Below are 26,946 nucleotides of genomic sequence, written 5' to 3' on the forward strand. Positions count from 1 at the left end.
GCAGACTCTGTCATTAGAATTACTGGTGGAACCTAGGGGCAAGATGGGAATAAAGACACAGACCTACTAGAGAATGGACTTGAGGACACGGGGAGGGAGAAGGGTAAGCTGGGACAAAGTGAGAGAGTGGCATGGACATATATACACTATCAAACGTAAGGTAGATAGCTAGTGGGAAGCAGCTGCAGAGCACAGGGAGATCAGCTTGGTGCTTTGTGACCACCTAGAGGGGTGGGATAGGGAGGGTGGGAGGGAGGGAGACGCAAGATGGAAGAGATATGGGGACATATGTATATGTATAACTGATTCACTTTGTTATGAAGCAGAAACTAACACACCATTGTAAAGCAATTATACTCCAATAAAGATGTTAAGAAAAAAAAAAGAATTACTGGTGGAGCTTTGTGAAAAAACAGATGGCTATACCCAGTGCCCAGAAATTCTGGTTGATTTGATCTAGAGCAGGGCTCAGAAATCTGTACTTGTAGAAAGCGTTCCAGGTGATTCTGATATGCGGCTTGATTTGGGACCGTGAGCATCAGAGCTTCTCCATCTTGAATGTGCATAGGAATCATGTAGGGATCTTGTTAAATGCAGGTTCTGCCTCAGAAGGACTGGGGAGGGGCCTGAGATTCTGCATTTCTAACAAGCTCCCAGGTAACGCTGGTGCTGCTGGTTTGGGCACCATGCTTCGAGTAGCAAGAGCCTAGGTCATATTGGACAGCATTCCCAGCTCTGACATCTTAAGATTCTAGCTTTCTAGAGGGTTCTCTTAGCCCCCTCCTGCTCACTCCTTTCTCTCTGCTCAACTCTTTGCTTTGACTCATGCTCTCTCTCCAGGCCCCACTATACTCATGAACACATTTAACTTTGGTGAGGCTGGACTCTCGACATTTTTCCAGATGTGGCTTCCCCATTTCCTCCCAAGCCCCAGCTCTTGACGTGTTCCTCCTCAGCATGCCAACATTTGACATGTCTCTGTCCAGACACCAGCTGCTGTCCCCATGTTGGTGTGTGGTTATTGGCTTGGTAGGACATTCCTAGGAAGTGGAGGTGGTTGGGGAGTTCTTCCAATAGAGCAGCTTCAGTCCAGCCTTTGGGTGACACTGGCAGGTGGAGGGGTCGCAGGGACACGCCCCACCCCAGACGTAGGAACAGGGGGACTTCTGCTCTTCTTTAGCCCTGGGGGAATGTCCTCTTTCTGGTTTCCTGTTGACTCCTCTTTCCCCCTCTGCTGTCCTGGACTCCATGGAGACTCCCTCCCCACATCCTTTGGGGACTCCATAACAGCTGGTGGCAGGGGAATGCCAGGGATGACTCACTCTTTGGCGCTGGGGAAGCTGGAAAAGTTTGGCTGAGTGGGTCCCCAGGCTCTGTGTGGGGAAGACAATCACACTGCTTGTTTAGAGGAGTTCCTTTGGCTCACTTTCCTCCATCCATTCTTTGGGATTCAAGATTTTTATTATGCTTTATGATCTTCTGCACAAATACAAACTCTTCTTGTGGTTCTCCTAACATTTCACATTATTCCTCTTGCCTGGAATGTCCAGCCTCTTTCTTGTCTCTCTCGAAAACTCTTCCTTTTTTGTTATAGAACCAGTTCAAATATCACCTTCTGCAGGAATCCTTCCTGCCTGTGGGCTGGAGCCATTTTTCCCTCCGTGCATCTGGGAGATGCATATACAAGAACACGAATCCAAGACAGACCAGGAAACAAATGACTGTGTCTGATGCTGCGCCAGACTGGAAGCAACCTGAGGCCAGGACCGGGCATGAAGTCATCACTCAGGAAATAAGATCAGAACTCTTAGGGGTGGACCCAGGTTCTGGTGATTAAGAACCACTCCTTAAGAGGTGGGAAGGGGGCTGAGCCTGAAGGTAGGGCTGAGTAGCTCAGCCTGTGGAGAGTAGACGGCTATGGGGTGAGAGCAACCTGGAATCTCCTTGTTTCTAGGGTGTGTCTTAGAGCTAACCTGTCATTCATGTTAGCAGAGCGTTCATTAGCTCACATAACTAATATGTATTGCACTTTACTATGTTCTCAGCTTAAGTTTAAGGTCTTAATGATGAACCAAATAGCCATAGTCCCTTTTTTCCCTGGAGCTTGCAAGGAGTTAGAGTCAGAACTAATGAAATCAAAACACAGGGGAAAGTGTTTCAGGTGGGAGTGATTGCACGTGAAAAGGCCTGGAGGTGGGAATGCAAATGGCACGTTTGAAGAATTGGAAGAAGGCCAGTGGGCTTGAGCCCAGAGAATGATGGAGAGAGAGTTGGGACTGAGCCTAGAGCTGTAGTAGAGGCCAAATTGTGGAGCTTTTCAGGCCATGCTAAATATTTGTTTTTTTGTTTGTTTTTGTTTTTTATCCTAAAAGCAATGACCTTACCATGGATCAACATGCTATGCTGCTGAGAACACCAAGTCCTGTCACTCCTGGGAAAGGCATTATCTACTGGAATTTATGATGAGACATCCTACCAGGATGGGTGAGTTACTTTCACCCCTGGGTGAGGGGAAACTACTCAGTTTCCACTGGGATCCCATTGTCCTACTGCAAACTGGCCCTGTGGAAACACTCTATACCTGGAATGGAACATGCACCATTTAAAGAAGGGAGAAGTTGGGGGTCATTACCTGCTATATCCCTCCCCAGTCATCGCCTCATGCCTGACAGTGCTGTCTCCACCTGCTAACACGTATGGTACACACAACTAGGTCAGATTCCTAAAGCTGCAGCCACATTAACATCTAAGGATCAGATCACAGGTGTAATCCTTATAGAAAGGGAAAGCCTTCCCATACAAGTTCCTACTAAAAATATGTCTTTGGGGCCTTAGACTCGTGCTGCTCTTGCAGTGTCTGGTCATGAGATGGGCACCTGATGGAAATACCTTTCTACAGTGGGCCCATTGGTATGCCCGGCAAAGGAGTCAATCCAACTGTTGGGTATGTGGGCAGCTGCCCCTCTCTAGCTTGTCAGGATGGCCATGGTGGGTATCACCACTCTAGGAAGGGGATTGGAAGGCCCTCAAGCACTCCACTGAGAAAGAATAAGGTAGGACTAGTATTTTTTTTTAATGTATTTATTTATTTATTTATTTATTTTTGGCTGTGTTGGGTCCTCGTTGCTGTGCACGGGCTTTCTCTAGTTGCAGTGAGCGGGGGCTACTCTTTCGTTGCGGTGTGCAGGCTTCTTATTGCAGTGACTTCTCTTGTTGCGAAGCATGGGTTCTAGGCGCGTGGGCTTCAGTAGTTGAGGCACATGGGCTCATTTGCTCCGCGGCATGTGGGATCTTCGCGGACCAGGGCTCGAACCTGTGTACCCTGCCTTGGCAGGAGGATTCTTAACTACTGCGCCACCAGGGGAGCCCAGGACTAGTATTATTAATCCATCTGATATTACCAGTACTGATCCAGAAACCTGGCCTGTGGCACACACAATCAAAACACTGGGCATGGATGTTCCTTTTCTGTCAATCAAACTACACAGACAGCCCATCAACTATGGATTAGAGGGGTCCTAAAAACACCAGCATGGGTGGCTATGCTCAGATTTGGGAGGGGTTCATGTGGCTTATCCCGAGTTAGGAACATGTGAGCACCTTACACTCCTATGTTGGGAACAGAAAAATCCCTCTAAACAGAACCAACCAAATTGCACCAGAACCGTGAAGTCATTCTCTCACATTAAAGGATAGTTATTTGCTTGGCACTGACTGGTTACACCGCCCAGGTGTTTGTTTCTTGGGTGACCCCCAATGGGACCCAGTGGTTGTGTGGCACACATCTTTGACCGTGGCTTCCATTTGGATGATTGGGCTGCTGCACCCTGGGTTTTACCTGGACACAGGGTAGAATTTGCCACATGGTTAAAAAAACATTGCCAACCTCCCTCTTCTCGGGGCCAGGTGGACATTTTTGTTTTCAGTTGGACATGTTTTGTTTTCCATTGGTACAATCATTTGGCCACCATCTTCGTCTCCTCCCTTGGCCTGGAGAACATTATAGCGCACATAGAAGCCCTTACTAACGTCACCCAACAAGCCTTAATTGATAGCTGGCAAAACCTGTCTTTACTGAACACTGAATGTCTCCAATGAGAAAAGATGTCGTCTAAAATAGGATGGCCTGGACATTATTACTGCCTTGCAAGGAGACACCTGTGGCATTATTCAACCATCGTGTGTGTGTTCATACCTGATGAGGGTACCAATGTATCATTTTATTAAATCACATGAGGGCACAAGTGACTGCCCTGAGTGATCTGACCCCCCAGCCTCGGGAACTTAATAAATCAGTGAATCAGTGGTTCGGATCATGGGGCTTTTGGTGGAAAAATTTGTTACTTATTTTGGGAATCATTATCTTAAACTGTGTTTTCCCTTGCATGTGCCTATACTATTGCTGTGATATCTGCCTCCAAAGCAGCCAAATAGCCAGCGAACGAGCCACCCCCATGCCAGTGAAACCCCTTGCTGAACCCTTGCAAATGGTTCAAGGTATTTAGCTAACGCTCAAAAAACCTGAACTCTGTGATGGCTTTCAGGGAAAGGTTTTTAAAAGCAGGGTGAGGGAGAGGTGTCGCGGGGTGTGTGATCAGCTCGTGGACATTCTTCTGATTGGTTGGTGGTGAGGTAATTGGGAGTAAACATCATCAACCTTCTGGTTCCAACCCGTCTGGGGTCTACGTGCTTGTGGGCAGCATGCAGTTAACTTCTTCCACCTGGCGGGGGCTTCAGTATCTGCAAAACAGCTCAAAGGACGTGGCTCAGAGTGTTATCTATAGCCCTTCAGGAGGAAATAAAGGTCCTTGACTTTGTTTAATGGCTAAATTATTATTACTTTGTCTGGTTTGACTGTTTTATTTCTGCATTTTCTCACTTCTCTGATGAAATTTATTCTTTGGAACTCGAGGAAGGCCTAGGAGGCTAAAGTTTTTCTACAAACAAGAGGTAAGCGGAGGACGTGGCAGGCTGGGGATCTGTCCCAGGAGGTCCTGTTCAGTTACATTGCGGGAGGTCACGGAGAAGACTTGGCTTATGATTGACCTGTGAGTCGGACCTGGCTGATTGGAGTCACCTCACCCCTTCCTCTGTCCTTGAAATATACACTCTGCCCACGGAATGGAGCGGAGGGGTGCCCACGTGGGAGCCATTTTCAAGAGAACATTGAGAGAACAGTGTGCTGTTGAGACCATCTGAATGGCATGGGTGTCTGAACCCACTGAAGGCCTCTGTATAAGCTTTTAAGATCCTGACTGGTGTGGGGTGGAGATGTACTTGTGACCACCAGGACAAGCCTTACAAGTAATTCCCCCTGCTTATTCAGGGGATTCCTGCCCCTCTCCTCTGTGACAGGTGAACTATGCTTTCTATAAGCGGGGGGTGAGGGGTGGGGGTGGGGTGGGGGGGCTTGTGTGTGGATGACCTTCCTATTCCCCTTTATCTTTCACAATCATCTCCCCTAATATATTTTTTCTGCTATCTAATTATGTTTTGGTGTTTGTTTATCATAGACCCTGAACTGATGCTATAGTTAACAGAAAATGTTAAACATGTATTTTCAGATTGTTTTTGTTCTTTGGTTATTATGAATAATGCTACTATGAACATTCATGTACAGGCTTTTGTGTGGACATAGGTTTTCTTAGTTATATACCTAGGAATGGAATTGCTGGGTCATATGGTAACTCTATGTGTAAGTTTGAGAAACTGCCAACATTTTCCAAAGTGGCTGCATTATTTTACAGTCTTACTGCTAATGCAGAAGCGTTCACCCTTCTCTCATGCCTTGCCAACATTTTGATATTGTCCATTAAAAAAATGATTTAACCATCCTAGTGGAAGTGAAGTGGCATCTCCTTGTGGTTTTGATTTGCACTTCTCTGATAAGCAATGATGTTGAGTATTTTTCATGTGCTAATTGGCCGTTTGTATCATTTATTTGGAGAAGTGTCTATTTAAATCCTTTGTGCATTTAAAAATTGGGTTATTAGTCTTCTTATTGTTGAACTGAAAGAGTCCTTTATATATTCTTATACAAATATCTTATCAGTATGTGATTTGCATATATTTTCTACCTTTCAGTGGGTTGTCTATTCATTCTCTTGATGGTATCTTTTGAAGTACAAAACCTGGTGATTTTGATAAAGTCCCATTTATCCATATATTTTTTTCTATTACTGCTTATGCTTTTGGTGTCATACCTAAGAAACCATTGCCTAATCTAAGGTCACAAAGATTCATTCCCACACTTTCTTCTAAACATTTTGTAGTTTTAGCTTTCACATTGAGTTAATTTTTGTATGTGTGAGGTAAAGGTTCAGCTTCATTCTTTTGCATTTTGGTGTCCAGTCGGCCCAGCACTATTTGTTGAAAACACTATTCTTTCCCCATTTAATTGTACTGGCAGCCTTATTGAAAATAACTTGACTATAAATGTGAAGGTTTATTTGTTGACCCTCAATTGTATTCCTTTGATCTATATGTCTAACCTTATGCTAGAATGGCATTGTCTTTTTCTTAATTGAAGTATAGTTGCCGTACAATATTATATGTTACAGATGTACACTATAGTGATTCACAATTTTTAAAGGTTATACTCCATTTATAGTTATAAAATATTAGCTATATTCCCCATGTTGTACAACATATCCTTGTAGCTTTTTTTATACCTAATAATGTGTACCTCTTGATCCCCTACCCTTATCTTGCCCCTCCCCCCTTCCCTCTCCCCACTGGTAACCGCTAATTTGTTCTTTATATCTGTGAGTCTGCTTCTTTCTTTCTTTCTTCCTTTCTTTTATTTATTTATTTTTGGCCGCATTGGGTCTTCGTTGCTGCGTGCAGGCTTTCTCTAGTTGAGGTGAGCAGGGGCTGTTCTTTGTTGTGGTGCCTGAGCTTCTCACTGCAGTGACTTCTCTTGTTGTGGAGTGCAGGGTCTAGGCAAGCGGGCTTCAGTAGTTGTGGCACGCGGGCTTATTTGCTCCACGGCATGTGGGATCTTCCTGGACCAGGGATCGAACCCATGTCCCCTGCATTGACAGGCGGATTCTTAACCACTGTGCCATCAGGGAAGTCCCTGCTTCTTTTTGTTATATTCACTAGTTTGTTGTATTTTTTAGATTCCACATATAAGTGATATCATACGATATTTGTCTTTCTCTGTCTGACTTATTTTACTTAGCATAAGGCCCTCCAAGTCCATCCATGTTGCTGCAAATTTCATTCTTTTTAATGGCTGAGTAGTAGTCCATTGTGTGTGTGTGTGTGTGTGTGTGTGTGTGTGTGTGTATACCACATCTTTATCCATTCATCTGTTGATGGACACTTAGGTTGCTTCCATATCTTGGCAATTGTAAATAATGCTGCTATGAACATTAGGGTGCATGTATCTTTTCAAATTAGTGGTTTTGGGTTTTTTGTATATATACCCAAAGTGGAATTGCTGGGTCATATGGTAGTTCTATTTTCAGTTTTTTGAGAAACCTCCATACTGTTTTCCATAGTGGCTGCACCAATTTACATTCCCACCAACAGTGTAGGAGGGTTTCCTTTTCTCCATATCCTCACCAACATTTGTTATTTGTGTTCTTTTTGATGATAGCCATTCTGACAGGTGTGAAGTGATATCTCATTGTGATTTTGATTTGTATTCCCTGATGATTAGTGATGTTGAGCATCTTTTCATATGAAGTACGGCATTGTCTTAATTACTGCAGTTTTGTTGTAAGTTTTTATTTATTTATTTATTTTATTTATTTTTGGCTGCATCATGTCTTAGTTGCAGCATGTGGGATCTTCGCTGAGGCATGCAGGATCTTTCATTGCGGTGCGCGGGCTCTTCGTTGTGGTGTGTGGGCTTCTCTGTAGTTGTGGCATGTGGGTTTTTCTCTCCTCTAGTTGTGGGGCACAGGCTCCAGGGCGTGTGGGCTCTGTAGTTGTGGTGCACGGGTTCCAGAGCTTGTTGTAAGTTTAGAAATCAGGAAGTGTGAGTCTTCTGACTTTGCTCTTCTTTTTCAAGAATATATTGGTTATTCTGGTTCCCTTGTATTTCCATGTGAATTTTAGAATCAGCTTATCATTTTCTGCAAAAACGATAGCTGAAATTTTGATAGGGATTGCACTGAATTCAAATAGTTTATTATTTCTAATAGGTTTTTTTTTTGGTTGATTTTTTAGGAGTTCAAACGTATACAGCATCTGTCATTTGCAAGTAGAAGTAGTTTTACTTCTTTCTTTTCTGGTTGTCTTCTATTTCCTTTTCTTACTTAATCGTGCTGGTTGGAACCTCTAGTACAATGTTGAATAGAAGTGGCAAGAGTATCCATCTTTGCGTCATTCTTGATCTAAGAAGGGCAGGAATAGGAAGACTAGATAAAGGGATAGTGACACTCAGAAGAAAAACAGATAATGTCCAGGTGATTAGAGTGGACTGGTGTGAGAGGATACTTTTTGAAGATGACATGAGCCTTACCCTGGGTAGGCCTGGAGTGGAGGAACGTGCCACATAGGGAAAAATACTAAAAGGAAAGGCCCTGAGGGAAAATATGTGTGGTATATATCAGTGAGTGAGGGCTCAGACATAGTCAGCATCCTATTTTTTAATAATTATGGGACAGGAAATGGAGAGGAAGCTCTTGGAGAGGGTGAGAGATGTGAGGGAGAGAGCCACTTCAATATTTAATATCATTCTAAAGTAATAGATTGTTTCAGTAAAAGAATAACACACTGCATACTAAAAGCCACTGAATTATAGACTTTAAAAATGAATTTTATGGTATATGAACTATATCTCAATAATACTGTTATTAAAAAATAACATATACTGAAGTAGGAAAAAAACCAATTTATTATTCGCATGAACTCCACATAGAGAAGCATTTTCCAATGATAACAGTGGCTGAAGAGTCACAAGGAGGAATTTTTTTTTTTTTTTTGTGCCATGCCTCAGGGCTTGCAGGATCTTAGTTCCCCGACCAAGGATTGAACCTGAGCCCTCAGCAGTGAAAGTGCCGAGTCCTAACCACTGAACCACCAGGGAAGTCCCAGGATTTTTTTTTTATTGGTTTCATATATGTAAATTGAAAACCCATTTATGTCAAAAAAAATCAATAAGAAAACTGAAGGACAAAAATGTGATTGAGGAAAGTTTGCACTGTGAGTAGGCAAATGTAAAGTTTAAATGTTTAATATGAAAAGGACTTAACAGAAAGAGAAAAATAAATACCGTATGCTAACACATATATATGGAATCTAAAAAAAAAAAAAAAAAAAAAGGTTCTGAAGAACCTAGGGGCAGGACAGGAATAAAGATGCAGAGGTAGAGAATGGACTTGAGGACACGGGGAGGGGGAAGGGTAAGCTGGGACGAAGTGAGAGAGTGGCATGGACATATATACACTACCAAATGTAAAATAGATAGCTAGCTGGAAGCAGCCGCATAGCACAGGGAGATCAGCTCGGTGCTTTGTGACCACCTAGAGGGGCGGGATAGGGAGGGTGGGAGGGAGGGAGATGCAAGAGGGAAGAGATATGGGGATATATGATATGTATAGCTGATTCACTTTGTTATAAAGCAGAAACTAACACATCATTGTAAAGCAATTATACTCCAATAAAGATGTTAAAAAACAAAACAAAACAATGTATGTATTCATTGATTTCCCGGCTCTTGAAGAGGTCAGGATACTATCATATATTTGGATGTTTTTTGATATAATAATCTAAAATAGCTAGTCACTGCACATATTTTAAGCATATTTTAATTCTAAAAGCCATTTAAATTTCCTTTATTGTAGATTATCTGCTTATATCCTTTGCCCTTGTTTTATTAGATTGTAAATCTTGTACTCAGTACTTTATATATTAAAATATGCCTTTTATTTGCCAAATGCATTGCAAATATTTTCCACAGTTTATTTTTTCTCATTTATTAAAGGTATATGTTTTTTTCCATATGGGAATATTAACTTTTTATGTAATGAACATGAAGTTTATTTTAAAATTTGTTTCTGAATTCTTCTTTGTGCTTATAACTTTTTCTTTGTGATTTGGGTGCTTATATATGCACCAAAACTTATTTAACATGACTTATGTTTTATTTTAATGCTGTTATGATTTCACATTTTTTTAATATAAATTTATTTATTTATTTTTGGCTGCATTGGGTCTTCGTTGCTGCTCTAGTTGCAGTGAGCAGGGGCTGCTTTTTGTTGTGGTGTGCGGGCTTCTCATTGCGGTGGCTTCTCTTGTTGCGGAGCATGGGGTCTAGGCATGCGGGCTTCAGTAGTTGTGGCACGTGGGCTCAGTAGTTGTGGTGCACGGGCTTAGTTGCATGGGCATCCTGCGGCATGTGGGATCTTCCCAGACCGGGGCTTGAACCTGTGTCCCCTGCATTGGGAGGCGGACTCTTAACCACTGTGCCACCAGGGAAGCCCCCACATTTTTTTATATGTTAATCTTTTATCTCTTCAAAATTGATTTTGGTTTCAGGAGTGAGGTTGAGATTTAAATGTATTTATTGAGTTATGAAAACACCATTCCTTGTATAATTCATCTTTTCCAATTGATTTGAAGTGCACCTTGATTATATGCTGAATTCTCACATTCATTTGTGATTATATTTAGACTTTCTATTTTTTGCCTTCTTGTGTCTCTCTATTCATTACCCAGTACCAAACTCTTAACTAATAAATGTGGTATTTTTGTTTTTGGCCGTTCACAAACATTTCAGTTCCCTCTCTTTCCAGGCACATGGCAGGATTGTACTTGTCCATGCCTTTGAAATTAGATGTGGCCATGAGACTTACTTTGGCAATGAAGTTAAAGTGGAAATTATGTGTTTTGCTTATAGGTGGGAGTTTAAGATCTAGGATGCAATTTGCCATACTCCTTCTTTCCTGTCTTTGTAACAAGCAACATTCTGCATGGAGGCATTGTCAGCCTGTACTGCCAATCAAGGCTTATGCAAAGCAGAGTCCCTCTATCAACCTTCAGGGAATTTACAGAGTGACTGGAAAACAAACTCTATAGTTTTAATTCATTGCTACTTTGGGTCTGTTTGTTATTGCAGAATGATCTAGTCTATCTTTCTTTTTAACATCTTTATTGGAGTATAATTGCTTTACAATGGTGTGTTAGTTGCTGCTGTATAACAAAGTGAATCAGCTATACATATACATATATCCCCATATCTCCTCCTTCTTGACTCTCCCTCCCGCCCTCCCTATCCCACCCCTCTAGGTGGTCACAAAGCACGGAGCTGATCTTTATTGATGTAGAATTTGTGTCTAGAATGGGAGTGGTACACATAACCAAAACCTAAAAAGTAAGGTTTAGGGGAAGGGTAGGGGATGTAGGGAAGTTGTTATTGGAGACTGGAAATACGTCAATACAGATTATGGTGAAATATTTGGTAAAACTTTTGCCATTGACAACTTGAGAAGCAGATCATATTACTAATGAACTTCGAGCTCTAGAGGAAAAACTCAGGCATCTGAATGTTACTAGCATATGTTGGTGGATATTGGCTGCTTTTGAAAAAGTATGATAAGAAAGAGTTGAAGTCAGAAAAGTTTTGGCCAATTTGTAAATAGGTCTGGAAAGGGATAGAAATAATGGATGAATTCAGAGGCTTGATAGGGATGCATGAGACAAATGCTTTCAACATCAAACCGTGAAACATAACTAAGGAAGTCTTGGTGAAACAAAGGCCAATTAACATTCACATATGTGGGAAAGTTAAATTACAGGTGTACCAATTACTGAACCCTCTGAATTGATTAAGGTGTCATGGAGTAAAAATTCTGTGAGGTATCTGATAAATTCCTACAATGGACTAGATGGCTCAAAGGAAATAGACTAAGAATAGATTCTCCCAGGCCCTGAACCAAGATGGCAGAGTAGAAGGATGTGCTCTCACTCCCTCTCGTAAGAACACCAGAATCACAACTTGCTACTGGACAATCATCAACAGGAAGACACTGAAACTCACCAAAAAAGATACCCCACATCCAAAGACAAAGGAGAAGCCACAATGAGATGGTAGGAGGGGCACAATCACAGTAAAATCAAATCCCATAACTGCTGGATGGGTGACTCACAGACTGGAGAACACTTATGCCACAGAAGTCCACCCACTGGAGTGAAGGTTCTGAGCCCCATGTCAGGCTTCCCAACCTGGGGGTCCGGCAATAAGAGGAGGAATTCCTAGAGAATCAGACTTTGAAGGCTGCTGGGATTTGGTTGCAGGACTTCGACAGGACTGGGGTAAACAGAGACTGCACTCTTGGAGGGCACACACAAAGTAGTGTGCACATCGGGACCCAGGGGAAGGAGCAGTGACCCTAGGGGAGACTGAACCAGACCTACCTGCTAGTATTGGAGGGTCTCCTGCAGAGGTGGGGGGTGGCTGTGTCATACCGTGGGGACAAGGACACTGCCAGCAGAAGTTCTGGAAAGTACTCCTTGGCGTGAGCCCTCCCAGAGTCCGCAATTAGCCTCACCAAAGAGCTCAGCTAGGCTCCAGTGTTGGGTTGCCTCAGGCCAAACAACCAGCAAGGAGGGAACCCAGCCCCACCCATCAGCACTCAACCGTATTAAAGTTTTACTGAGCTCTGCCCACCAGAGCAACAGTCAGCTCTACCCACCACCAGTCCCTCCCATTAGGAAACTTACACAAGCCTCTTAGATAGCCTCATCCACCAGAGGGCAGACAGCAGAAGCAAGAAGAACTACAATCCTGCAGCCTGTGGAACAAAAACCACATTGACAGAAAGATAGACAAGATGAAAAGGCAGAGGGCTATGTACCAGATGAAGGAACAAGATAAAACCCCAGAAAAACAACTAAATGAAGTGGAGATAGGCAACCTTCCAGAAAAAGAATTCAGATTAATGATAGTGAAGGTGATCCAGGACCTCGGAAAAAGAATGGAGGCAAAGATCAAGAAGATGCAAGAAATGTTTAACAAAGACCTAAAAGAATTAAAGAACAAACAAACAGAGATGAACAATACAATAATTGAAATGAAAAATACACTAGAAGGAATCAATAGTAGAATAACTGAGGCAGAAGAACCGGTAAGTGACCTGGAAGACAGAATGGTGGAATTCACTGCTGTGGAACAGACTAAAGAAAAAAGAATAAAAAGAAATGAAGACAGCCTAAGAGATCTCTGGGACAACATTAAACGCAACAACATTCGCATTATAGGGGTCCCAGAAGGAGAAGAGAGAGAGAGAAAGGACCAGAGAAAATATTTGAAGAGATTATAGTCGAAAACTTCCCTAACATGGGAAAGGAAATAACCACCAAAGTCCAGGAAGCACAGAGAGTCCCATACAGGATAAACCCAAGGAGAAACATGCCGAGACACATAGTAATCAAATTGGCAAAAATTAAAGACAAAGAAAAATTATTGAAAGCACCAAGGGAAAAATGACAAATAACATACAAGGGAACTCCCATAAGGTTAACAGCTGATTTCTCAGCAGAAACTCTACAAGCCAGAAGGGAGTGGCATGATATACTTAAAGTGATGAAAGGGAAGAACCTACAGCCAAGATTACTCAAGGATCTCATTCAGATTCGATGGAGAAATCAAAAGCTTTACAGACAAGCAAAAGCCAAGAAAATTCAGCACCACCAAACCAGCTCTACAACAAATGCTAAAGGAACTTCTCTAAGTGGGAAACACAAGACAAGAAAAGGACCTACAAAAACAAACCCAAAACAATTAAGAAAATGGTCATAGGAACATACATATCGATAATTACCTTAAACATGAATGGATTAAATGCTCTAACCAAAAGACATAGGCTTGCTGAATGGATACAAAAACAAGACCCATCTATATGCTGTCTACAAGAGACCCACTTCAGACCTAAGGACACATACAGACTGAAAGTGAGGGGATGGAAAAAGGTATTCCATGCAAATGGAAATCAAAAGAAAGCTGGAGTGGCAATACTCGTATCAGATAAAAGAGACTTTAAAATAAAGAATGTTACAAGAGACAAGGAAGGACACTAGATAATAATCAAGGGATCAATCCAAGAAGAAGATATAACAATTATAAATATATATACACCAAACCTAGGAGCATCTCAATACAGAAGGCAACTGCTAACAGCTATAAAAGAAGAAATCAACAGTAACACAATAATAGTGGGGGACTTTAACATCTCACTTACACCAATGGACAGATCATCCAAACAGAAAATTAATAAGGAAATACAAGCTTTAAATGACACAATAGACTAGATAGATTTAATTGATATTATAGGACATTCCATCCCAAAACAACAGATTACACTTTCTTCTCAAATGCACAGTGAACATTCTCCAGGATAGATCACATCTTGGGTCACAAATAAAGCCTCAGTAAACTTCAGAAAATTGAAATCATATCAAGCATCTTTTCTGACCACAACACTATGAGATTAGAAATGAATTACAGGGGAAAAACCATAAAAAACACAAACACATGGAAGCTAAACAATATGTTATTAAATAACCAAGAGATCACTGAAGAAATAAAAGAGGAAATCAAAAAATACCTAGAGACAAATGACAATGAAAACACGATGATCCAAAACCTATGGGATGCAGCAAAAGCCATTCTAAGAGGGAATTTTATAGATATATAAGCCGACCTCAAGAAATAAGAAAAATCTCAAATAAACAATCTAACCTTACACCTAATGGAACTAGAGAAAGAAGAACAAACAAAACCCAAAGTTAGCAGCAGGAAAGAAATCATAAAGATCAGAGCAGAAATAACTGAAATAGAAGCAAAGAAAACAATAGCAAAGATCAATAAAACTAAAAGCTGGTTCTCTGAGAAGATAAACAAAAGTGATAAACCATTAGCCAGACTCATCAAGAAAAAGAGGGAGAGGACTCAAATCAATAAAAGTAGAAATGAAAAAGGAGAAATTATAACAGACACCGCAGAAATACAAAGAATCCTAAGAGACTACTACAAGCAACTCTATGCCAATAAAATGGACAACTTGGAAGAAATGGACAAATTCTTAGAAAGGTATAACCTTCCAACACTGAACCAGGAAGAAACAGAAAATATGAACAGACCAATCACAAGTAATGAAATTGAAACTGTGATTAAAAATCTTCCAACAAACAAAAGTCCAGGACCAGATGGATTCACAGGTGAATTCTATCAAACATTTAGGAAAGAGCTAACATCCATCCTTCTTAAACTCTTCCAAAAAATTGCAGAGGAAGGAACACTCCCAAACTCATTCTATGAGACCACCATCACCCTGATACCAAAACCAGACAAAGAAACTACAAAAAAAGAAAATTACAGACCAATATCACTGATGAATATAGATGCAAAAATCCTCAACAAAGTACTAGCAAACAGAATCCAACAACACATTAAAGGGATCATACACCATGATCAAGTGGGAGTTATCCCAGGGATGCAAGGATTCTTCAATATATGCAAATCAATCAATGTGATACATCATATTAACAAATTGAAGAGTAAAAACCATATGATCATCTCAGTAGATGCAGAAAAAGGTTTTGACAAAATTCAACACCCATTTATGATACAAAACTCTTCAGAAAGTGGGCATAGAGGGAACCTACCTCAACATAATAAAGGCCATATACGAGAAACCCACAGCAAACATCATTCTCAATGGTGAAAAACTGAAAACATTTCCTCTAAAAGCAGGAACAAGACAACGATGTCCACTCTCACCACTATTATTCAACATAGTTTTGGAAGTCCTAGCCACGGCAATCAGAGAAGAAAAAGGAATAAAAGGAATACAAATTGGAAAAAGAGAAGTAAAATTGTTACTGTTTGCAGATGACATGATACTATACATAGAGAATCCTAAAGATGCCACCAGAAAACTACTAGAGCTAATCAATGAATCTGGTAAAGTTTCAGGATACAAAATTAATGCACAGAAATCTCTTGCATTCCTATACACTAATGATGAAAAATCTGAAAGAGAAATTAAGGAAACACTCCCATTTACCATTGCAACAAAAAGAATAAAATATCTAGGAATAAACCTACCTAGGGAGACAAAAGGCCTGTATGCTTTTGCACAGCAAAGGAAACCATAAACAAGATGAAAAGACAACCCTCAGAATGGGAGAAAATATTTGCAAATGAAGCAACTGACAAAGAGTTAATCTCCAAAATTTACAAGCAGCTCATGCAGCTCAATAACAAAAAAACAAACAACCCAATCCAAAAATGGGCAGAAGACCTAAATAGACATTTCTCCAAAGAAGATATACAGATTGCCAACAAACACATGAAAGAATGCTCAACATCATTAATCATTAGAGAAATGCAAATCAAAACTACAATGAGATATCATCTCACACTGGTCAGAATGGCCATCATCAAAAAATCTAGAAACAGGGCTTCCCTGGTGGCACAGTGGTTGAGAGTCCACCTGCCGAGGCAGGGGACACGGGTTCGTGCCCCAGTCCGGGAAGATCCCACACGCCGCGGAGTGGCTGGGCCCATGAGCCATGGCTGCTGAGCCTGCGCGTCCGGAGCCTGTGCTCCACAGCGGGAGAGGCCACAACAGTGAGAGGCCTGCATACCGCAAAAAAAAAAAAAAAAAAAAAGGCCAAATTAAAAAAAGTCTAATGAAAGTAAAAAAGAGGCAGAAATGAGAGCAGTAGAACTGGAAACATTGTGAAGGATCTGGATATGCCACCCCAAAATAGGCTTCTTTGGCAACAAAATGATTTTTTTGTCCCTAGTTTTTGGGGTTTTTTTTCACTTTTTATTTTTATTTATTTATTTATTTTGCAGTACGTGGGCCTTTCACTGTTGTGGCCTCTCCCGTTGCGGAGCACAGGCTCTGGACACGCAGGCTCAGCGGCCATGGCTCACGGGCCTAGCCGCTCCACGGCATGTGGGATCTTCCTGGACCGGGGCACGAACCCGTGTCCCCTTCATTGGCAGGCGGACTCTCAACCACTGCGCCACCAGGGAAGCCCTCACTTCTTATTTTTACTTTAAAAATTTTTGATTGGAGTGTGGTTGATTTACAGTATTGTGTTAGTTTCAGGTGTACAGCAAAGTGAGTCAGTTATACATATACATATATCCACTCTTTTTTTTTTTTTTAGATTCTTTTCCCATATAAGCCATTATAGAGTATTGAGTAGAGTTCTCTGTGCTGTACAGCAGGTTCTTATTAATGATCTATTTTATATATAGTAGTGTGTATATGTCAATACTTTGGGATTGGGCATCAAAATGATTTTGAGCTGAATGCATTTAGTTTCTGAAATCCCATATCTGCCTAAAAGCAGAGCCTCCCCAAAGATCTCAAAAGTCACTAAATCTTCTTCTGCAAAGCAACTATAATCTTCTCATCACACCCAAACAGACTTTGTCACAAGACTGACATTTCCCCCATTGGTTCTTCTAAGGTCCCTTTGATCTTTCCAGGATGTCATTTGTTTTTCTATAAGTGCCCTTTCTCCCCTTCCCCTTCCCCTAGTGAATTAGGTCTACAGACCCCAAATTCCAACCATCCCTTTGATGTATCCATCTCTGAGTTCTCCCCTGTGTATGCTCAGTGCACATGTAAATGAATTTGTTTTTCTCTTGTTAAAAAAAAAAGTGGGACTTCCCTGGTGGCACAGTGGTTGGGAGTCCGCCTGCTGATGCAGGGGACATGGGTTCGTGCCCCGGTCCGGGAGGATCCTGCGTGCCGCGGAGCGGCTGGGCCCGTGGCCCATGGCTGCTGAGCCTGCGCGTCTGGAGCCTGTGCAGCCGGAGAGGCCACAGCAGTGAGAGGCCCACGTACTGCAAAAAAAAAAAGTGAACTCATAACAAATCAAAGTTCTTATAATTGTTTCCATTTTTCTTTAAATTGGAATGTACAAACTAGGAAAGATCTTTTCTTGCTAATAAGCTAATACATTCAGAAGAGTAAAAGTTGTGAATTAATTTCTGTCACACTAAATTGTTTTCTTAATGCTGTATCAAAGTTTCAATGACTTGAAAAAAGTTGACACTAAGGACTTATAAAATGTGTTTCAATTCGAAGAGTTTAGTCTTTAAACTTAAATTGTTCAATAGACATATTAAAGATGTTGGGCAATTATTTCATGCTTGCTTTGGGACAAGCCATTTTAATGGTATGTAGAATTCCTTAACAACATCAAAATTGGGTGATCTCATTTTTATGTTATTTTGTTGCAATTACCATGGTAAATAAATATACGAGTACAAGCTCTGGAATTTCATGAATTAGGCTTCTAAAAAGAGGTCTCCAGAGTCTATTACATTACTTGCTGCCAAAGATCAAACATAGGCCTGAGTCCCTGCCTCCCATGATTTAATCAGCTGATCACTGTGTTTGTTCTGTTTCACTTACATGAATAGGATTAAAACACCATAAAATTGTGTGAAAGCATATTTTATTATTATAAAAGATAATAACACATTGATCCCTGTTTTTTTATGGATTATGGGTGTTTAATTAGCCTAGTGATAAGATTGGAGAATGGGTTAGCTAATTGATTGTGTAAACAAAGGAAATAATGAGAAAAAAAAACCCTTAATCCCATCAATATTTACTCTTGGTAAACACTCTGTTGGAGAATGATAAGCAAGCTAGGACATTTCATTGGGTAAGGAATTAGGGTGAATGAGAGAAGGATTGTCACTTGTTGGCCATTTATCCACCCACTTTCTTGAGTGCTTGCTTTGTGCCAGACACCATGCTAGGCACTGGATACAGAGGTGAATTAACCACAGCCTCTTCCCTCCAGGAGCACATAGTCAAATAGAGGAATTGAGCTTTATAAAGTGCATCCTATCAACATCTGAAAAACCTGAACCCACTTTGGTTGTGTAATACCCACAGTGATTGTAGCAGTAATGGTGGCAGAACAGGAACAATTATTATTTGAGCCTTTTACTACACGGCATCCCTATAAGCATGTAATACTTAGCCAGTGTTGTAGACACATTTCAAATAAGAACACTAATTAAAAGACATATGATGTTGTTTAAATGAAACTAAATCATTTAGTGGTGGCATTAATATTGGGGATGTTAAATTCCAGTCCAGTTCTGAATCTTTGTTAAATTAAGACTGTGGAGAACCTCAGAGATCTACTTTTGAAATAGTCAACAGGAATAGCAATTCTTGTGTGCTTTTTCCTATGTATAAGGCCTGTTTTAAGCATTTTACAAATCTCATTTATAGGTATGAACTGTTATTACCCCCATTTACCAATGAGAAAACTGAGGTGCATATAGGTTAAGATTTTTGCCCAAGATCACATAGTTGGTGAGGGGGTGGAGGTGGGGTTATAACTTTCCAGTCTATTAGCCTAAACACTAAGCTATTCTGCCTTTCAAAGTACTAACCCCAAAGTGCTATTGTGAGCACAAAATGAACAAAGCATGTAATACTTAGCATGGTGTCTGTCACACAGTCAACACACAACATATATTAACTGGTATTTTGTCATCACTACCCTCGCATATACCTCCGAGCCATTTCCGTCCTTGAGAAATATGTCCCCTTTTCATCTTGGTCAACGTACAACATCATCAACCAGCTCTTCTATAGAACTTTATATATAATATTCTAATCCTTAAAGCAATCATTTATTTAAAAATTTGGTGTTATTAGCACTTTATACATAAACAGACTAGAAAAAAATAGACTAGAGCTCAGAGATGTTAAATAACTGCCAAATTCACAGAATTTGTAAGTGGTAGATCTCAGAATTATATTTACTTTTATTTGGCTCCAGAGCTATATATTGGGCCATTATATCATGCTTATTATTCCACAGAAAGAAAATAAAGTGATGACCGAGTGAATGATTTGGGTAATGAGACAGAAGTGTCTGCCATTTGTGATGTCTGGGCATTGATGAAGTAGTCTCCCATCCTATCAGTATCAGTGGCATGAAGTTGTTGCCAGGGACTTGAGGTGCATTTAAACTTCACTTGAGAGTATGTCCATACTTTCTTGCTCCTGCAATGGCAGGCATTGTACCTGACTTCCCCCATGTGGTTCTAGAGGAAAGATCTCAGGGACCCCACAATCTCTAAATCTCACCTCGACTCCCTAGTCCTGACTTCCAGCCCCATGCACTGATTTGTCCTTCAGCACCATGGCCAGATCCCTGAAATCTGACAGAAGGCTGGAGTCACAAAGTCCAGGGTCAGAGAAGTCCTTTCTTGCCAGGTGAGTGTGTGGGTAGGGAAACTAGACTTCATTCTACATCTTGTTTCCCCCTGACCAATTTTTATCTTTCTTGATCAATAACCTGTCTCTCACTCTGGATCCATCCTGTTTAACATCATCCTTTCTCCTTTAGGTCCTCACAGCCATTCCCCTCTCTTTCCTCACCCTAACAATCTCTCTCACCAGCCCTCCTTTCTGTTCCTACTCTGATGTTCCATTTTTCAAACCTGACCAGTTTTTTTTTCATTTACACCATATCATGACCCCCCATTCTATCAGATTCTCTAGAATCAGTCCCCAAAGAAAGAGCTTCCATCAGAAACTCACTATAGAACTTACTAGATGAGACAGAGAAATAGGAACGGTAATTGGAAACATGGGATATACCTGAGATTAGGGAAAAACAATTTAGGGAAACTTCTTGGCTCACTGGTTTCTTGTAGGTCTGACAGTTATAGTGCACATGTATTGTGACATCTTTCTTTTTTTCCATAAGGTTTTGGAAAATTGTTTGGAAGCTAAATCTCTGGTTCTCCCTGTTCTAAGGTAAATGTGACCTAATTTTGGATTCTCCATGATATAATGGCTTGAATGTCCTGATGCTGAGTGTGTGATTGAATTAACTGTGGTGGATGTTATTTTGAGCTAGAAAGGTGTGCTTAGCCTTATGAAAGAATAAAGAAAATATACGAAAATGCTCTTATATTTCAGTAGTTATCCTTGCCTTTACTGTTTATGTTTTTAATAGGAAATTTTCATAATGTAGATATAGAGACCAAGACAATGAAACACATATATGTAATAGTCAACTTTAACAAAACTTAACATTTGCCCTTTTTGTTTCAATTCTTATTTTGGAAAAATAAACTGCTACTGATACAATTAAGATCCAAACTGGGCTTCCCTGATGGCGCAGTGGTTGAGAGTCCACCTGCTGATGCAGGGCACATGGGTTCGTGCCCCGGTCCGGGAGGGTCCCACATGCCGCGGAGCAGCTGGGCCCCGTGAGCCATGGCCGCTGAGCCTGCGCGACCGGAGCCTGGGCTCTGCAACGGGGGAGGCCACAATGGTGAGAGGCCCGCATACCTCAAAAACAAAACAAAAAAAACCATACATTAAAAAGTGAACCCAAGTGGACTTTAAATACAAATATTAAAAAATATTAAAGATGAACCAAGAAAATTAAAAGGCAAAATCTTAGAGTAATATCTTTAAGAACTTTGGATAGACAAAGATTTCTTAAACAGGACACAAATAGAATTAACCCCATTGGAAAAATATACATTATATTAAGATTAGAACTTCTGTTCAACAAAAGATATTAATATAGGGAACAAGCAAGCTACATAATGAAAGAAAAAATTCTTCATACACATATCCAACAAAGGACTCATAACTAGAATATTTGAAGAACTCCTGGAAATTAATTTATAAAAGCAGACTACCCAGTAAAACAGCAGCAAAGGACTGGGAACAGGTCTTTTGTAAGAGAGGATACCCAAATGATCAACAAGCATAGGCAAAGGTGATAAACTACAGGGGTTATCAGACAAATGCAAATTAAAACCATAACACAGTTCTTCTACAAACCCATAAGAATGTATACAGTGGAAAATATGGGTGGTATAAGTGTCAGCGAGGAAGTGGACCACGCTTTTTCATATATTACAGGGATGATTGGTACAAACACTTTAACTTTCTGGTATTATCTATTAAGGCTGAAAATATGCATTCATTGTGAACCCCAAACTCCATTCTTAGGTGTATAGACAAGTCCCAAACTGGAAACAATCCAAATGTCAATCAAAACTAGAATGGATGAATACATTAAGGCATATAGACCCATTTGAAAATGATAAAGGCTTGAGACAGAGTTAACCGTAATGATACTGAACAAAAAAAAGTGGAACACAAAAAGAGTACTTACTGTATGCTTTATATAAGGACAAAAACATCCAAACTGGTAAATAGTGTAAAGATCAGGATAATGGCAATAAAGTAATCTGGTTAAACACACGGTTTTAAAGTCATACATATCTGAGATTAAGTCTTAGGGCAGCTACTTACCTGACCTCTCTGAGCTTTACTTTGCTTCTCTGCAAATTTGGAAAGTGTTAGCACCCTTATAAGAGGCTTGTGCTGAGGATTAAATAAATTGTACATTAAAATGCATAATTAATGCCAGCTGTGCTCGATACCATTGCATAGGTAAAGCAGTTTGGTAACTTCTTTGAATTCCTCACACATGAAATAAATGAAGGTTGGTGGTATTAAGAAAATTCATATGACTATGTGTTGATATCAGTACCAGACAGAGAAGTCTATTGAAGAAAAAGATGGAGATAGAAAACTAAAAGCTCAGGGAAGTAGGTTCAAAAGTCTCACGGGTTTGTGAACATCATAGGAGGATTTGGAATTCCACTGAAGAAACATTAATACACAGAATTCAGAGAGCAGGTGGGGAAAAAAAACATCAGGTGAAGGAAGAGATGAGAGGAAATGTAAAATGAGACTGAGAGAAAAATGGTGTCAGTGATAAGACTTGTCCAAGTTACAACTTTTAAAGGAGACATATTTCACAGCTCCATGAGTGTCCGTGAGAAGGAATGAATTAATGACACCAAGGGGTGTCCTTGGTCCTGAAAATTTTCTGAAGAGCACGTTTCATATCCTTATTCCTCAGGCTGTAGATGAAGGGGTTCAGCATGGGGGTGACCACCATGTACATCAAAGAAGCAATTATGTCCTTGTCTTTGGAGTTGCCTGATGAAGGGATATAGTAAATGCCTGCAATTGTCCCATAATATAAAAACACTACAAACAGGTGAGAACCACATGTAGACAAGGCTTTGAAGATTCTCTTGAAGGAGAGGACCTTCAGGATGATGGCTGCCATGCTGATATAGGAGCCCAAAATACCACCCAATGGCAGGGTGAAGATAAATCCCCCTTCAGTGAGGATGAGCAACTCATTGAGGGAGGCATCGGAGCAGGAGGACTTGAGCACAGCAGCAAGATCACAAAAGAAGTGGGGGATGACAGTCCCTGCACAGAAGGACAACCGGTCCACGAGGAGGGTGTGCAACAGAGCATGGGCACAAGAGGCGAACCAGCACCCAGCCACTAGGATGACACAAAACTCATCCCTCATGAGGGTGGTGTAGTGGAGAGGGTGACACACGGCCACATACCTGTCATAGGACATCACTGCGAGAAGAAAGCTGTCAAGGCAACCAAAGAATATAAAGAAATACACCTGTGAAATGCACCCTGTATATGTGATAGATTGGCATTGAGTCTGCATGTTCATCAACATCTTTGGGACAGTGACAGATGAAAAGGAGACGTCAGAGAAGGCCAAGTGGCTGAGGAAGAAGTACATGGGGGTGTGGAGGCGAGAGTCTAGCCTGATGAGCAGAGGATGAGCATATTCCCCAGCACCGTGGTTAGGTACATGCCCAGGAACAGGGCAAAGAACACGCCCTGCTGCTCTGGCCAGATGGGGAGCCCCAGGAGGAGGAACTCGGATGCGCTGCTCTGGTTCTCAGGCCTCATGCTGTGCTTTTATATGCTGGGGATAAAGGAGGGTTAGGAATATCAGAAAGAACAGTACGGATACAGTTCATACTGCAATTTTCTGAGAAACCAATGAATTTTTAACCACCTTCCTATTAATTTTTCACACCTATGGATGCATGCATCTTTGCTCTATCCCAGTCTGGATCCAGGAAAACATCACACCCAAAAGTAGCCAACAAGACTTCATTGCACAGAGGCAAGATCATGTTTCCCGTTTCATTCAACCATTATTTATTGAACATTGAGTCTGAACCCAGCCCTCTACTCAGGACTGAGAATGCAACTGTAAATAAGAAAGGCAAGGTCCCTCTCTTCTATGGCTAGATTTTTTATAAGCATGCTGGGATAGTTCATGACAATGAAACAGAGCTAAACCATAATACTTCACTGTGGCAGAAATAGTAGATGAAACTCTGAAAACTGGTCTCAGTTGTTTCCAGTGCTGAGGTGGTGTTGTTGGAACCTTGTCACACTCCTCCTGGGAACCTGGCCGGGTACCATTGACCTACAGCTGTAAACTCATCAGTACTCTAGAAATGGGTGGTCACTTAAAACCACTTGGTGCCAGAATAGTCCACAGACTATCTTTTATAATAATGATGAATATTTGGGGGACTATACTCTGTGACCAGCACTGTGCTGAGGGTTTTACATACATTTACTAACTAAATCCACACATTAGCCTTACATAACCAGGTAAAATCTTCATTGTTGTACTAAGAATTAGTGTTCTTTTCCCATTTAAGCTGTTGGGAAATGGAAATATACATGATATAAATTTCACAGGCATACAGCAAGCTGTCAGAGATGGGATACATAGATATTCACATATATACAAGGTGATATATGTATATATACACATACATAGATGGAATATATATAAACATACATGGAACATGGGATATATGTGTGTGTGTATATCCCATATATGTATATAGGGTGATTGAACAATAGCCATATAGATATACATATACACATATGACATATTGCATGTGTATATAAGAATATATAAAAAGGAATATACATAGGAATATACATATATTATGTATATAAAATTGCCATTTTCTGTAGGTTAAAAATGATCAAACGTTGGTTACTTCATGGAGTTCAATATAATACTATTGTGTGATCAGAATCCATGCCTTTAACATGGAACTCTCCCCTTTCATTGGTTATGAGTGTCAGACACTGTTATTTTAGGGCTGCAAGGAAACTGAAGTTGTCCAAAATTTTCTTAGTGCTCTGCCTAGATAATTCCTTTCATTCATATTTATATATTTTCCAATTGAGAGAACGCTGTCACATACATTAACTTCTATTCAAGCCAAAGATATTTATTGAGGGCCTGTAACCTTCCATTTTATAGATATATAAACTGAGGCCAAAGAATTAAGTGACTTCCCAAGGCCTTACTGCCGTTTGGTGGGGCTTCTGCACTCTAACTTCACTCAGCTGGGTGCCTAGTGTTTCTTTGCTGGGACGTTAAGTGAAAGCAAAGGAGTACAAAGCTCTGAGCACCTCAGTCACACTCAGGTATATGAAAGTGATAGCAGATCCTTTACAGGAAACAGTCACTTGGGGCATTGTTTATCTCAGTTGATGTTACCCCAGAAGGAGGTCACATAAAGAAATATTTGAGGTCATGGGTGCAAATCAGAAGCCTCAAACGCACATACAAATCTCTCTCTCTCTCTCTTTCTCTCTCTCACACAAACACACACACACACTGCTGATCTGAGGATTCCCGTCACCTGTGGCCCAGTCCCATTCTAGGAGAAGGATAACCAGTATGTGGTTCAGTTCATAAATACTTACATATATCCAAGTCATAAATAACACACAAGGTAAGACATATACAATGCACAATAACGTATCACCCACCAATACACTCACAATGCACCATTGACACACAAGTATGACATACCTGGTAAAACACACAACTCACATACCACATATACATAACTCATCACAATACATACACATCACCAAAAACACACAAGGCTACATACAATTCAAAAATCTCACAAGACACACACCAAGAACACACATGCACACCTAGCCGCACACTCACTGCAACAAGCAGCACACACACTCCCTTCACTGAGCAGTGTGCTTGGGCCCCAGGGTGAAGGCAGTCAGCGTGGGGCAGCTAAGCCTATTCACCACCACCAGCCTGTACACGTGGTAACATACACACAGACAAAGGCAAACAGCACACAGTCCTGCTCTCACACACGAGTGTGTCACCCACAGACACAGCTCGTACACATGCTAGCACACACCGCTGGGTGGAGGCTGAGCCCTGTCCGACCTCGGCTCTCTGGTGAGGTCCCAGCCCTGATGCCGACCACTCTTCCCCTCAGCTGTGACACCCGCCGGATAGCGGAAATGCCCCCATCATAACAACAGGAGACAAATACTAAGATCACAGGCACAACTCAGGAGTCCCTAATCGCATGTTAGGAAGCTGATAACTTGATCTACATGTGCTAAAACAGGACCTAGATTGGGTTTAACTCAGGAAAAGAATCAGGCTCTGAGTCAGGTACATCGTACACACACATACACACACAACCACCAAACAACACGTACACAAGCATACACAATACACACAGACACACACACACACACTCATAACACAGAGATACTCATACACAAACCCACAAGCTCACAAGCAGATCCATCGTCAAGTGCAGGTTTCTAGCTCCTTCTGACCTATGCTTGTTGTTGGTGAGTTCAGACACCTCTTCCAGACTGTTGCTCAAATCCTCAGCTTCTCTTCATAGTAAAGGAGGAGCCACCGTGGATTAATTGGCCAATTTCTTACTGCCATTTTGGGAGCAGTGTGTCCAGGAGCCAGAGGGGACTGGAGTCACAGGGGACAGTGTCTCTAATGCCAGGAATGACTTGGACTCCTTCTTTCTTGGGCATGGTTCCAAGCTCAAACTTAGCTTGGGCATGGTTCCAGCTGGGACTCAGATTTTTTTTTTAATTTAATTTTTAAATGATCTCAGACTTAGAAAAATGTTGTAAACATGATAGAATGAATTCCTGTATGCCCTTCACCCACACCCCAGAAAGGCTAACATTTTACCATGTTTTGCTCTATTGTGTGTGCGTGTGTGTGTTTATCGAAGAT

General features: G+C 41.0%; 1 protein-coding gene and 1 pseudogene across 2 annotated transcripts in view; both read right to left on the reverse strand.

The window, feature by feature from the left end:
- Positions 1 to 26,946, reverse strand: part of LOC309806666 — a 49,007-nt pseudogene that overhangs the window by 4,938 nt on the left and 17,123 nt on the right. The window lies entirely within an intron of this gene.
- LOC309804765 (olfactory receptor 1J4-like) lies at positions 22,840 to 23,783 on the reverse strand (the record flags this gene model as incomplete). Its single annotated transcript, XM_082622335.1, is given in 2 exon segments — positions 22,840 to 23,648; positions 23,651 to 23,783. Coding segments are annotated over 2 exon segments (942 nt in total).

Source organism: Mesoplodon mirus (genome assembly GCF_964341445.2).
Source record: "Mesoplodon mirus genome assembly, chromosome: 1".
Lineage (NCBI taxonomy): Eukaryota > Metazoa > Chordata > Mammalia > Artiodactyla > Ziphiidae > Mesoplodon > Mesoplodon mirus.